This window comes from Erinaceus europaeus, chromosome 11 (genome assembly GCF_950295315.1).
Source record: "Erinaceus europaeus chromosome 11, mEriEur2.1, whole genome shotgun sequence".
NCBI classification, from domain to species: Eukaryota; Metazoa; Chordata; class Mammalia; order Eulipotyphla; family Erinaceidae; genus Erinaceus; species Erinaceus europaeus.
The window spans coordinates 21,054,942-21,068,189 of NC_080172.1; the positions used below are offsets into that span (position 1 = coordinate 21,054,942).

The 13,248-nt window shown below is 42.3% G+C and overlaps 1 protein-coding gene across 1 annotated transcript in view; it reads left to right on the forward strand.

Annotated features, from left to right (window-relative positions):
• Positions 1–557: 557 nt before the first annotated feature.
• The window catches only part of CAST (calpastatin), a 142,120-nt gene continuing 129,429 nt past the window's right edge, over positions 558–13,248 (forward strand). Inside the window, exon 1 of the mRNA XM_060201193.1 lies at positions 558–771. Within this exon, the coding sequence (XP_060057176.1) occupies positions 697–771 (75 nt within the window). The 5' untranslated portion in view covers positions 558–696. The remainder of the gene's footprint in view (positions 772–13,248) is intronic.

Genomic DNA, 13,248 nt, shown 5'->3' on the forward strand with positions numbered 1-13,248 from the left:
GGGTTACTTCGGTTTGGATTGCAACCTACTTTCATATACAACATTCTTCAAATTTCAAGTTTATTCCCCCTATCCCAAGTAAAATTGCAGTAATTGCCTTCCCCAAAACACACACACACACACACACACACACACACACACACACACACACACACACACACACACACACACACACGAGTCAGTTTGGTTTTGTGGTCTGTTTTCTTATCTAAGTTTGGGTTATATTTAAGTTGGTCAATGCAGAAAAGCAGAATATTCGAGATTCTTAGGGGAATATTCGAGATTCTTAGGGGAAGGGTCGAGGTGCAGAGGGTCCACGCCCGGGATGCGCTCTCATTTTGCCCAACTACAAGATGAGGTTGGGCAGGTCAGAGGAGGAATCTCCAGTCCCTCCTCTTTGCAACCCTTGTGGAACCCACCCATGCGGGCGGGCTGCACTGGGTCACTGGTTGCGGGACTTGTGGGTGCTAAGTGACTGCACAAGGGGGAAGCCCGGGACCTCTAAGGCCGCGGACAGCAGCGGGCAGGAAGGGGAGGGCCCAGCCGGGCGAGGGGGAGCCTCCGCGCGGGCTAGGAAAAGCTGCCTCACGGGCGTGCCTGCCACCCCCTCGGCCGCCTCCTGCCTGCGATCCCCGCCCCGGCCTCCCTTCCAGACTCCGCTCAGTGCAGTCTGAGACTCCGTGCAGCGCCGCTGCCATGTCCCAGCCGGGCCAGAAGCCCCCCGCTTCCCCACGGCCCCGGCGCTCCGCAGCGGCCCGCCGCACCCAGGAGGTGAGTGGCTTCTCCTGCCAGAGTTCAAGGCTGGGCGCGAGCGAGCGACCCCCAGGGCTCTGCGCGTAGCCTGCGGGGCGGGCTGCCCGCACTAGTGCGCCCCCTCCTCTCCCTGGGAAAGATGCATGGCTGAACGCCTAGCGACCTGCAGGTTCTGGGTATTCCCAGACCTGGGCCAAGTCCACTGGGTGTGGCGCTGGAGGGCTAGCCAGAGTGTGATCCAAGTTCGGGAAAAGTTAAGTTGGTGAGACTTGCATGAAATGAGGGTGGGGATGTGGACGGGATAAAAGTCTATTCAGGACCCCCAGGATGGGTGGACGAATTGAACTAGATGGCAGACAACCAACCGAGCGCATAAAATCCAAGCTGCTGCAGGGCGTGGCTGGCTAGAGAAATAATACCTCTTCCTCCACCAGCACAGAAACAACTGTGTGGGGCGGGGCCAGTTGGAATGGGACCGGCCCTGGGTTGGGCTGGGCTCCAGCACCCGCCCACCTGGCCTTAGCTAGACTGGCCCAGCTCAGTGCCCGCGGTGTCCAGGGCTCGCAGAGTGCGAACCCCGCGCGTCACCCACCACGACGCATCTTCCCCGAGTCCTCTGCGTGCGGCTCAGAGCTAGGTGGTGGTCACCATGGCTTTCGCAAGCTGGTGGTACAAGATGGTAAATAGGAGCTATGGGGTCTGGGGCAAAGTTGGGGGTGGGGGGTATGTTTGCTTTGACTATTCTGGGCATGTGGATCAGGTGTTGTGGGGAGTTTGACCGGGAAGAGATGGGGACCAGGCGCGACCTTCTCTTAGACTTTTTTGGGTTGGCTCAGGGAGAGGTGGAGACTCGCCCAGCTTTGGTATGTGCACACGCTCGTCCGGGCGTGAGGCAGTGTGCAGATGCACCAGGCAGAAGTCGTTCGCATGTTGAATACAACAGGAATGTTTGCTGAAGGAATTCTCTCTGGATACGATTCCCTGGATAAATTCACAATTCGAGAGAGCTCAGATCTCGTGATTATAACCCGTTCGCAAAGAGAGGTTAAAACTTTCAGAGGAATGTTGTGGGACATTTATTCTTCAACGCAAAACAAAGTTTCAAGGAGCAGATGCAACTGAGATTAAGATTTTGTTGAGAGGAAATGAAGGAGAGAGAGACGCTTGGTATTCACACGAAGAACAATGATGACCCAGTTGTTTAATGAATTCAGTGCCCAACTAACTAGCAGTAAGTTGGCACTTGTTATATTTTAGAACCAGGAAGTATGATTTAACATTAGAATGCTTTACACACACACACACACACACACACACACACGTTGTGTTGCAGAAAGAATCAGAATTATGTGTATTCCTTTACTTTTGCTAAGAATTTTCAAAACTTCTCATCCTGTGGTGTGAAGGAAAGCCCGAATGTTGGAATAAGGCACTTTGGGGAAAGAGAGCATGGGAATCTATAAACTGTCACTAGTCAGTATCAGCAAGTGGCTATTTATTGAGTATCTATTATCTACCAGGAGGAGAACTAGGCTCTAAGTACCCCTATACCTTGTAGAGAAAATAACATTGTTCTTTATTTTATTTATTTATTCCCTTTTGTTGCCCTTGTTGTTTTATTGTTGTAGTTATTATTGATGTCGTTGTTGTTGGATAGGACAGAGAGAAATGGAGAGAGGAGGGGAAGACAGAGAGGGGGAGAGAAAGACAGACACCTGCAGACCTGCTTCACCGCCTTTGAAGGGACCTGCCTGCAGGTGGGGAGCCGGGGGCTCGAACCGGGATCCTGACGCCGGTCCTTGAGCTTCGCGCCACCTGCGCTTAACCCACTGTGCTACAGCCCGACTCCCTGTTCTTGCTTTCAAAAGGCAAAGAGTTAGAGTTAATGTTTTTGACTCTTGTTTCCATATTTACAAAACAGAGTGAAAATAGCTACCACATAAGAATTTGTGAGGACAAATTGGATGATAATATGTGGTTGGATATTCAAGTTTCCTTAGAGATGTTTCTCTGTGACTGTGACTTCTAGGCTTTAAAAAATCTAGCCTCATATTGAAGTACTAAAAGTGAAAGTTTCCTTTGACCCATTATTGTCACAAGGTTCTTATCAAAGTGTTCCATGTGAATTATCTGTAAATATAAATGGCAGTGGTTCAGAGTTAACATCAGATCTCTCCTTCCAATTTTACGATTCTTTAAAGGAAATTGTGTTGGGATATTAGAATGAAAGTAGTTTAAATATTTTTTATGCTGTTGTGTTGAGGCATACATAGTCCAACTTCTGTGTGGGTGTGCAGACCATTCTTAGAATCCCATCTTGGGACCATTATAAAAACCTTTTACTGGTAGGAATCATATAGAATGTCAACAATCAGCAATCTGCCTGTGATCAAACTACACCTCTTTCCAAATCCGTTGTGTCCAATAGAAATATAGCGTGAGCCACATATAAAACTTAAACATTTTCTAGTGACTTTAACAAAAACTAAAAGAAGTGAATCTATGCCAATAATGCCAATAGATCTTTCCCCCCTAATTTTTTATTAGATATGACAGAGAAAAATTGAGACAGGAAAGGGAGACAGAGAGACACCTGCAGCCCTGCTTTACCACTCGTGAAGTGAACCCTCTGCAGGTGGGAAGCTGGGGCTCGAACTTGGTTCTTTGCATATGGTAGTATGTGTGCTTAACTGGGTGCACCACCACCCATCTTCTATATCAGTAGATCTTTATTTAACCTTCTGTATCCCAAACATTATTACATATGTACTCGTAGGACATCTCAATTCATACTTGTCACATTTCAAGTTGTCTATAAGTAAATGGCCTTCTTTGTGCTGTAGATAGTATATCAATCTCATAATCAAGTTGTCTCTGGGCACAAGCTACTAATGGCAGCTGTTTTGGACAGTATAGATCTGTACATGGGTCCCTAACCAGCTTTATTTGATCCTTGTGAAAGACTTATCATAGGCCACTTTGTAAATCTTATGAGCTATGAACCATTTTCCCACAGTAGGAAAGACAGATAGCATGAACAAAGTCCATCTACAAAACTCTAAAAAGTCAATTTGTGTCACATACGCATCATGCTTTCTGGTAAAACCGGCAGTAAAAATATCATTAGTGGGATCTTTCAAATATTGGAAAAGATTGTGAATGATCGGACTTTAGAGTTTTAGAATATACTTTATGTTAGAATAAAACTAAGTAATTAAGAATGCACCTATGATATGTGACTTTGAATGCCACCTGTGAAGTCACATCAGTGAGACATTGCAGTGTGTACTTCCATAGTGAATGTCATCCCTGTCATTGACCTTGTCTTCTGAAGACTTATGTAAAAAGAAAACTAAAAGACCAGATGTGAAGAACATGTGATAAGAATCACAGAGATGTAGAATGTAGGAGAGTAAATTTGGTTTACACTAGTAATCACATCTCTGATTCACAAGTTGACTCTATTAGGCTATGCTAATTAAAGGTGTTTCTTATCCTAATTAAAACCATGGGCTCAGTGGCTGCATGATCAAGGAGGCCAGTCATTTGGGAGGCTCTGAATGGCCAGCCTGGAAGGAGTGTTACAAGCCTTCCACAGCAGGACTGACCACTGACTGTTGTGCATTTCAGGAGTGAGGAATCCAAATTACAGAGTCTGCAGAAAGGTCACAGGCTTTATTTAGGGTGTTGGGAAAGAAGGTCAGATAAAAATTTTCCTCTTTTAGTTGTCAGGTTCAGAGTAGATTTGGTTCCCACTGTAGATAACATTTTGTTTTTTTGTTTTTTAACTAAGAGTAATCTGATGATATTCATCTTTAATTAGTTTTAACATTTTGCAGAAACCTAATAAAATCTATAAGTCATTTTGTTTTTTAATTAATTTATTTATCTATTATTGGATAGAGATAGAAATTGAGAAGGGAGGTAGAGAGGGAGAGAGACAGACAGACACCTGCAGCCCTGCTCCACCACTTGCGAAGCTTTTCCCCTCCAGATGGGGAGCAGGGGCTTGAACTTGTGTCCCTGCGCACTGTAATGTGTGCACTTAACCACCTGGCCCCAGGGGAGATTGGGGACTCGGAACTCTGATGGTGGAAATGGCGTGGAAGTATACCCCTGTTGACGACATGTAATTTTGTAAATCAATATTAAATCACTAGTAAAATTTAAAAAATTAAATCATCCAAAAGGAAAACAAAAAAGAATAATGCAACTTGCCGGAGTGGACACAATGGGTGGTCATTTGGTATTCCACCATGTGTGGGTAGGGAATTAATTCTAAATAGATTGTGTTGGTGAAATACAGGACTTCCACAAGCAGCTTATCTTTAATCTATTCTTTAATCTATTTATCTTTATTCTTTTTATTATTGTAAAACACAACATAAAATTAGTTTTTTAACCATTTTAAAGTGTGACTATGGAAGTAAGCATATTCATTTATTTTTGGTGACTCTGGTGGGAAAGTGTATTCATATTTTTGAAAAGTTGGTGTTGGGGATCAAACCCAGCACCTCCACACAGATTAAATTCTTTACTGCTGAATTTTTTACCTATCTCTAGTTCTGATTCATGCTGCTACACAGTCATCACTGCCACCTATTTCCAGAACTCCTTTTATCTTGCAAAACTGACACATTTTACCCTCAAGCAATACAGCTGATTAGATTTACTTATATACATACATTAAAATCCATAGCACTGTATTAAACTATTTGTATTATTTACCATTTTCTTTTTTTCCCCCAGGTTTATCTTAAGATCAATTAGCATGAGAACTACTCAATTAGCATTGTTGTTATAGTAGGTACAATTTTATACGAGTCTCTCCATCTGCTTGACTAGAATCTACAGCTCCATTGGGAGTTGGGGAATGGGTTGTTGCCTTTTGAGCCCATGGCTGAAGTTGAAGAAAATGAACCAATATTTACCTTTTGCATGTGTGAGCAAGTCTTCAGTAGAGTCCAGAGTTCAAAATATACCAGACAAATTCTCCTATTCTGCCATCATAACCAAATCCTCTCCTTGAGATTTTAAAAATATTTTAGTGGACAATTAATAGTTTACATATAGCATTTAACACATGGGCATATCCTCTCATCTGCCATTGATGAGTGAGTGTCCAGGAGACTCACCAAGACCTCAGTGACCCTTCATCTTTTCCCTTTTCCTCTACTCCCAGAGTCCTTTGCTTTGGTGCAGTATGCCACACCCAGTCCAAGTTTCACCTTATATCCTCCCTTACTTAAGTTACACCTCTAAGTGGGATCACCCAACAGAATACTTTTGATTTCTGACCAAGCTATTATTGCATAAGAAATGACCTCATCATTTTTAACAGCTGTATAATACTCCATTGTGTATATCCACTACAACTTCCTTAGCCATTCATCTGTTATTAGGCATTTGGATTGCTTCCAAGTCTGGACTATTACAAATTGTGCTGCTATGAACATTAGTGCGCATAGATCTTTCAGATAGATGTTTGGTGAGTTCTTTGTGTATTTTTGGTTATCAGTCCTCTGTCCAGTGTATGACATGGAAATATTTTCTCCCACTGTATGGGGAGGGGGCATCTATGTTGTGGTGGTGATTCCCTTTGCCTTCCAGAAGCTTCTCAACTTGATGTAATCCTGTTTGTCTGTTTTGCTTTTGTTTTCCTTGCAGTTGGGTTTGGATTGGTGATGATGTTGCAAAACCTTAAATGAGGTCTGCCAATGCTTTCCTCTAAGAATGTGATGGTTTCTAGTTTAAAATCTACATTTTTGATCCATTTAGAGTTATGTATGTGATGAAATTTGGTAGTACTGTTTCATTCTTCTGTTTCAACCCAGTTTTCCCAACAGCATTTGTTGAACAGATACTCCGTTTCCCATTTGATGTCTTGGGCTCCCTTGTCCTCAGGTGACCATGGGTGTGGGGACTGATTTCTATCTCTCAATTCTATTCCACTGGTTTTTAATATTTTACTAACTTTATTTACTGGATAGAGATAGCCAGAAATTGAGGGGGGGAATGGAGAGGGAGAAAGATATAGAGACACCGGCAGCTCTGCTTCACCTCTCGTGAAGCTTTCTTCATGCAGGTAGGGTCGAGGACTCGAACCTGGGACCTTGTGCATTGTAACGTGCACTCAACCAGGTGTGTCACCACTCAGCCCCGTTCCACTGGGGTCTAAGTGTGGAAATCCTATGTGATTTTAAAGTTCTGTTCTTCAAGTGGTCTTACTTTATTTCCTAAAATTAAGAGTTAAAAAATTCCTATATGAATGGGATAACAGTATATCTTTTAGTTAAGAAACTTGCAGGGAGTTGGGCGTTAACGCAGTGGGTTAAGCGCACATGGCAAGAAGCGCAAGGACCTGCTCCAGGATTCTGGTTCGCTCCCCCGGCTCCCCACCTGCAGGGGAGTCACTTCACAAGCAGTGAAGCAGGTCTGCAGGTGTCTTTCTCTCCCCCTCTCTGTCTTCCCCTCCTCTCTCCATTTCTCTCTGTCCTATCCAACAATGATGATATCAATAACAACAATAATAACTACAACAATAAAAAACAAGGGCAACAAAAAAAGGAATGAATAAATATATTTTTTTAAGTTTTTTTTTTAAAAAGAGAGAGAATTGCAAAAGAGGCCAGGGAGGTGGCTCAGTGAGGTTAGATCTCTGGTATCACATGAAAGCATTAAATGGAACTCCATTGATGGCAGAACAGTGCTTTGCTCCCTCTTCTCTCTCATTCTAAAAAAAAAAAAATAGAAAATTAGAATCAAATGCATGAGACTTTGAATTCATCTTTAGCACTTCATTAAAACATGCAAAGCAGTGATCCACTGAACTCTGTGTGAGTTGCCTTTTCAGGTAGAAAAGTCAGTTAACCCAGGAAGCAGAAGGGTCCATGGTTAAAGATTCCAAAATGTGAAGAGAGAAGTGAAGAGCTAGTTGGTAAAAGCCAAGTCTAGTTGCTTATTATCTACCTGTTACGTGTCAGGCTTTGTGCTGGGCGCACTGGACTCATAAATTCTGCATGTGGCCCATTCCTGGTCCCTGTCTGTGGCTTTCCCAGATAAAAGGGCATGTACCCCTAATGGCCATGACAAAAACAACAAAGGAACTTGACAGGGCATCTTCCTTGACTTAAAGAAAATGTAAAATGCCTTACTGTGAGAGAGGGGGAATTCCAGAAAATAAACTGTAACAAAGAGCCACCTCTGAAAACTGAACAACAACAAAAAGACATGTCCTTTATAGCACTATAGCACTATAGCACTATAGCTGAGAATATCTGCCAGAATGTTAAAGTGGTATGAACAGAAATACATGGAGTTCACACAAAACACTTAGATTTCAGAACTATATCATGCAATAATGCAAGAAGAGTATTTGTTTATTTATTGTCACTAAGGATATTTCTGGGGCTTGATACTTGCATAGTTATACCATTCCTGGTGGCTAATTGTCCTTTTTCTTTCATTTTTGTGGAGGGTGAGAGTCAGAGAAACAGAGAGGGTGAGGGAGAGAGTGAAGGAGGGAAAGGGGGTGCAGAGAGAGAGAGAGAAAGAAGGAATCACCTGCAGCACTGCTTTACCACTTCTGAAGCTTCTGCCTGCTGGGGAGAACTGAGGATTTAAACTCAGGTCTTTGTACATGGTCGCTTGTGTTCTCCATGAGTGAGCCACTACCTGACCCCTGTCTAATTTGGTTTTTATAGTTTGCAGACAAATGTTTTTGGAGAAATAGAATTGTATCGTGTACTGAAAGGCAGGCCTTTAATTTGTGCTTATCTCTTTAACAATTATTTTACCTTTAATACCTAGCACATTGTTGGTACTCACTGATTTTTTCTGTGTGTGTGTGATTGAAATCCACATTTGATGTGAGCCCTTTTTAGGTTTTTGTTGTTGTTATTGATGCTTTCTTCATTGGGGGCTTCACTTATATGGATTGACTTTCTCAAAAGGAGAAGGTGAAAGAGAGAGAAAGACACAGGGAGAGGGAGAGAGACACCATTGGCATTAAAATTACTTCTGGTTGTAGTGGGAGTTAGAACCTGGCTCACTCTCAAGGTAAAGCAGGTGCACTAAACCCAAATAAAACAACGAAGAGGGAGTTGGGTGGTGGCGCAGCAGGTTAAGCACACATGGTGCAAAGCGCAAGGATCAGCCTAAGGACCCTGGTTCAAGATCCCGGCTCCCCACCTGCATGGGAGTCGCTTCACGGGTGGTGAAGCACGTCTGCAGAGTCTATCTTTCTCTCTCCCTCTCTGTCTTCCCCTCCTCTTTCCATTCTCTCTGTCCTATCCAGCAACGACGACAACAACAATAAAGCAACAAGGGCAACAAAAGGGAATAAATAAATAAATAAATAAATAACAAGGAAGACACTATCTTTGGGTGACTCTAGGGAGGCCACACTCTTTAAGAGGATTCTATTTACAAAACAACTCTATTTTAGAAAAGAACATAGTATAATGTACCCTCATGTACCCCTCACCTAGCTACAGTAACTATCTTTTTTTTTTTCCTCCAGGGTTATTGCTGGGGCTCGGTGGGTGCCTGCACCACAAATCCACTGCTCCTGGAGCCTTTTCTTCTTTTTTTTCCTTTTTGATGCCCTTGTTACTTATCATTGTTGTTATTGCTGTCGTTGTTGGATAGGACAGAGAGAAATCAAGAGAAGAGGGGAAGACAGAGAGGAGGAGAGGAAGATAGACACCTGCAGACCTGCTTTGCCACTTGTGAAGTGATCCCCCTGCAGGTGGGGAGCCGAGGGCTTGAACCCAGATCCTTTAGCTGGTCCTTGTGCTTCACACCGTGTGCGCTTAACCCACTATGCTACTGCCCAGCCCCAACTATCAATATTTCAACATGATGCCTATCAGACTCTGTTTTTCTAAAGATAATGTCATTAGTGCATGTGTGCAGGCACACGTCCACACACATACACACACACTTTCAAAATATTGTCAAGCATGGGAATTGAGAACTTAAGTGTCATCTCTGTGGTCAACTTAATTATTTAGAGAATGAATTAGCTATTCCCTGTATACTTTATTTCCTTAGATGTCATATGGAGATCTTGGACTAATATAATGTATATTAATAAGACAGAAAAAAACCCAAATAATTTCTTTTGTGTTTTGGAAGTAGAAATTAAAACTTCTGCCGTAACACAGCCTTAGAAAACAAAATCATTAAACCTGTACCCTCATATTCATTTCACTGTCTTACAATTCATCACTGCCAGATTGATGACAGAGATTGTATTCTTAACATAAAGGAGGTATAGGTCAGACTGCTCATTAATATTAGCCCCAGGGCCAGATACTGTTGGTTACATTTTATGAAGAGAAAAATGAAAGGTTACTTGAAGGCTAAATTATCTGCTCAAGGGTTCAGAGCTTTTCAAAGCCATGTTATTTTAATCCTGTTAGACTGTCAGGAACTAGACTGCTGGGAACTGGTTACCCAGGTAATAACAGAGTGGTCAGGAAGCCAACTAGGGGAAGTAACTCACAGTAATTAGAAACTGCAGGAAGTTGTTGTTACCACTCCTAGTCTGGAAAGAGGAAGGAGTTGGGATCACTCCGTATTTTTCCTTGTCCTGGAACCTCTGTGACTTTGCTTGTAAGATAGGTAACTATTTGAAAGCAGAACTTTACATTTGGTCCTGCTTGTTGACTGAAGAGTCTTGTTTAGCAAGCAGAATACCCACAAGGACAGATTTTAATAGGTGTTTGCAGGAGATATCAGTTTGCATGGGACCTCTGAGTTTTCAAACACATTTTCAGCTTTTTTCTTGTTTATCTAGTTTATTGACCTGAAAAAGACAGTGAAAGTATTCTCGAGGAGCATTCAAGATTTATAGAAATGTAGTCAATTACTTTTTTTTTTCGTCACACTTCTACCACAAAGTCAGGAAGGCAAATAATTACTGTTTGGTTGAAATGGCAAAATATAAATTTATGGAGTAAGCAATAGTTATGAGAGTATATTATAAAGTGCTAATCTGCTACTAAGAAAATAGAGACTAGTGTGCATATGCCATTGTTTGGGTAAAGCAAGAATCTGTCAGGACATGTAGGGGTGACACAGGCTTCAGGCTTCCTCATTTTTTTTTTTTTTGCCCAAGAAGAACTCAGAGCCACCCAGATTCCTGACCTGGAGGAGTTCCCATGGGAGCTGACTCAGTGGGATAATTTGAGGGGTAGAAGTTTCTATTTTTTTAAAAAAAATTTTATTTATAAAATGGGAACACTGACAAAACCATAGGCTAAGAGGGGTACAACACCACACAGTTCCCACCACCAGCACTCCATATCCCATCACCTCCCCTGATAGCTTTCCTATTCTTTATCCCTCTGAGAGTGTGGACTGAAAGTCATTGTGGGTTGCAGAAAGTAGAAGGTCTGGCTTCTGTAATTGCTTCCCCACTGAACATGGGCATTGACAGGTCAATCTATACTTGCAGCCTGTCTCTCTCTTTCCCTGGTCAAGCAGGGCTATGGGCCAGCAGGGATCTAGGACACATTGGTGGGGTCATCTGTTCAGGGAAGTTCGATTGTCATCATGGTAGCATCTGGAACCTGGTGGCTCAAAAAAGAGTCAACATATAAAGCAGAACAAGTTGTTGAGCAATCATGAACCTAAAGGTAAGAATATTGCAGATGAAGATTTGGAGTCTTCGTTTTGGAAATAGCTAGTAGGTCTTTTCATCATGCTCACAGTCTCCCCCTCCAATATACTGGTTTCCAGTCCACGCTAGGATCCCAGTTAGAACCCTGAACACCCCACCTGCAAGGGGGGTTTCTTCACAAGAGGTGAAGCAAGTCTGCAGGTGTCTATCTTTCTCTCCACTTCTTCCCTCCTCTCTCAATTTCCTCTGCCCCCAACAAAAATGGAAAAAAATGGCCACCAGGAGCAGTGGATTCCTGGTACAGGCACCTCATGAGCCCCACCTAGAACCCTGGAGCCAAAAATATATATATTCCGAGGCCCTCATACAAAACCTTGTCTAAATCTGAGTGTTTTCAGAAGTACCCTGGTGATTCTGAGTAGCAGTGAGAAGTGACCCAAATGCTAATAGGTTCCACAAAAACTTGAGGCATGGAAAAGAAAAGTGAGGTAGTTCTTTTGTATATACTTATTTACTTATTTTGGGTAGTGACAGAGAGAAATTGAGATGGAAGGGAGAATTGCAGGGTCGGGGGAGAGATACCTATAGCACCACTGAAGCTTCCCCCTTGCAGGTGGTGATTCTGGGTTTGAACCTGGGTCCTTGCACATTGTGCACTCTACCAAATGTGTCACTGCCAGGCCCCAAGGTACAATGATTCTTAACAGTCACTGAAATAAAACATTTATTTTATTTTATTTTTAAAGATTTTATTTATTTATTTATTAATGAGAAACATAGGAGAGAGAAAGAACCAGGCATCACCCTGGTACTTGTACTGCCAGGGATTGAACTCAGGACCTCATGCTTGAGAGTCCGATGCTTTATCCACTGTGCCACCTCCCAGGTGACTAAAACAGTTAGTTTATATAGCACTAGTGTAGAGAGGAAATAGACTGTGTACAGCAGGTGAATTCAGAGGACACTAAATTAACTGTTTCTTACTTCGTAATTTTGCTACAGCTGTCTTTAGGTTCACCAGTATTCATATCTGTGGCCCCATCTTCAAATTGAGGAAGGAGATATTTGAGTTGGAAAACTTTGAACAACTATACTTGGATATATTGCATTGTCAGAAAAGTCATAACACATTTTTTAAAATTTTATTTTTACTAGTGATTTAATAATAATAGACAAGATTGTGGGAGGAGTACAATTCCATACAATTCCCACCACCAGAATTCCATATACCCTCCCCCTCCACTAGAAAGTTTCCTATTCTTTATCTCTCTGGGGGCATGAACTAAAGATCTTTATGAGGTGCAGAAGGTGGAAGGTCTGGCTTCTGTAATTGCTTCTCCGCTGGACATAGGAACTGACAGATCGATCCATACCCCTGGCCTGTTTCTGTCTTTCCCTAGTGGGGTAGGGGTCTGGGGAGGTAGGGTTCTAGAACACATTGGTAAGGTTGTGTCTTCCCAGGGAAGTCAGGTTGGCACATGACACATTTTTTTGCATAGTAATATGGCATGGCTTTTCCAACAGCCCAATACTTCACAAACCATACAATTTATTCATTAAACCATATTTGATGTTTTTTAGTATATTTACTAAGTGGTGTAATGGCAAACGCTAGAAGAAGAAGAAGTGGTGTAATTACCATCTCATGGCTTTGCTCCTCCCCAATCAAAACTTTGTTATTTATTTATTCATTCAAAATGTTTCCTATTCATTTTTAATAAGGCAAGGGCATTTTAGAAGCATACTGGTATTCTTTCATAGATGGAGTTGAATTTGCAGAAAATCATTGTTTTCTACTTTTTTTTTCCTTCTTATATGAACAGATGTTTGCTTGATTTTGTCTTTTTTCCACATATGTATTAGGGTGC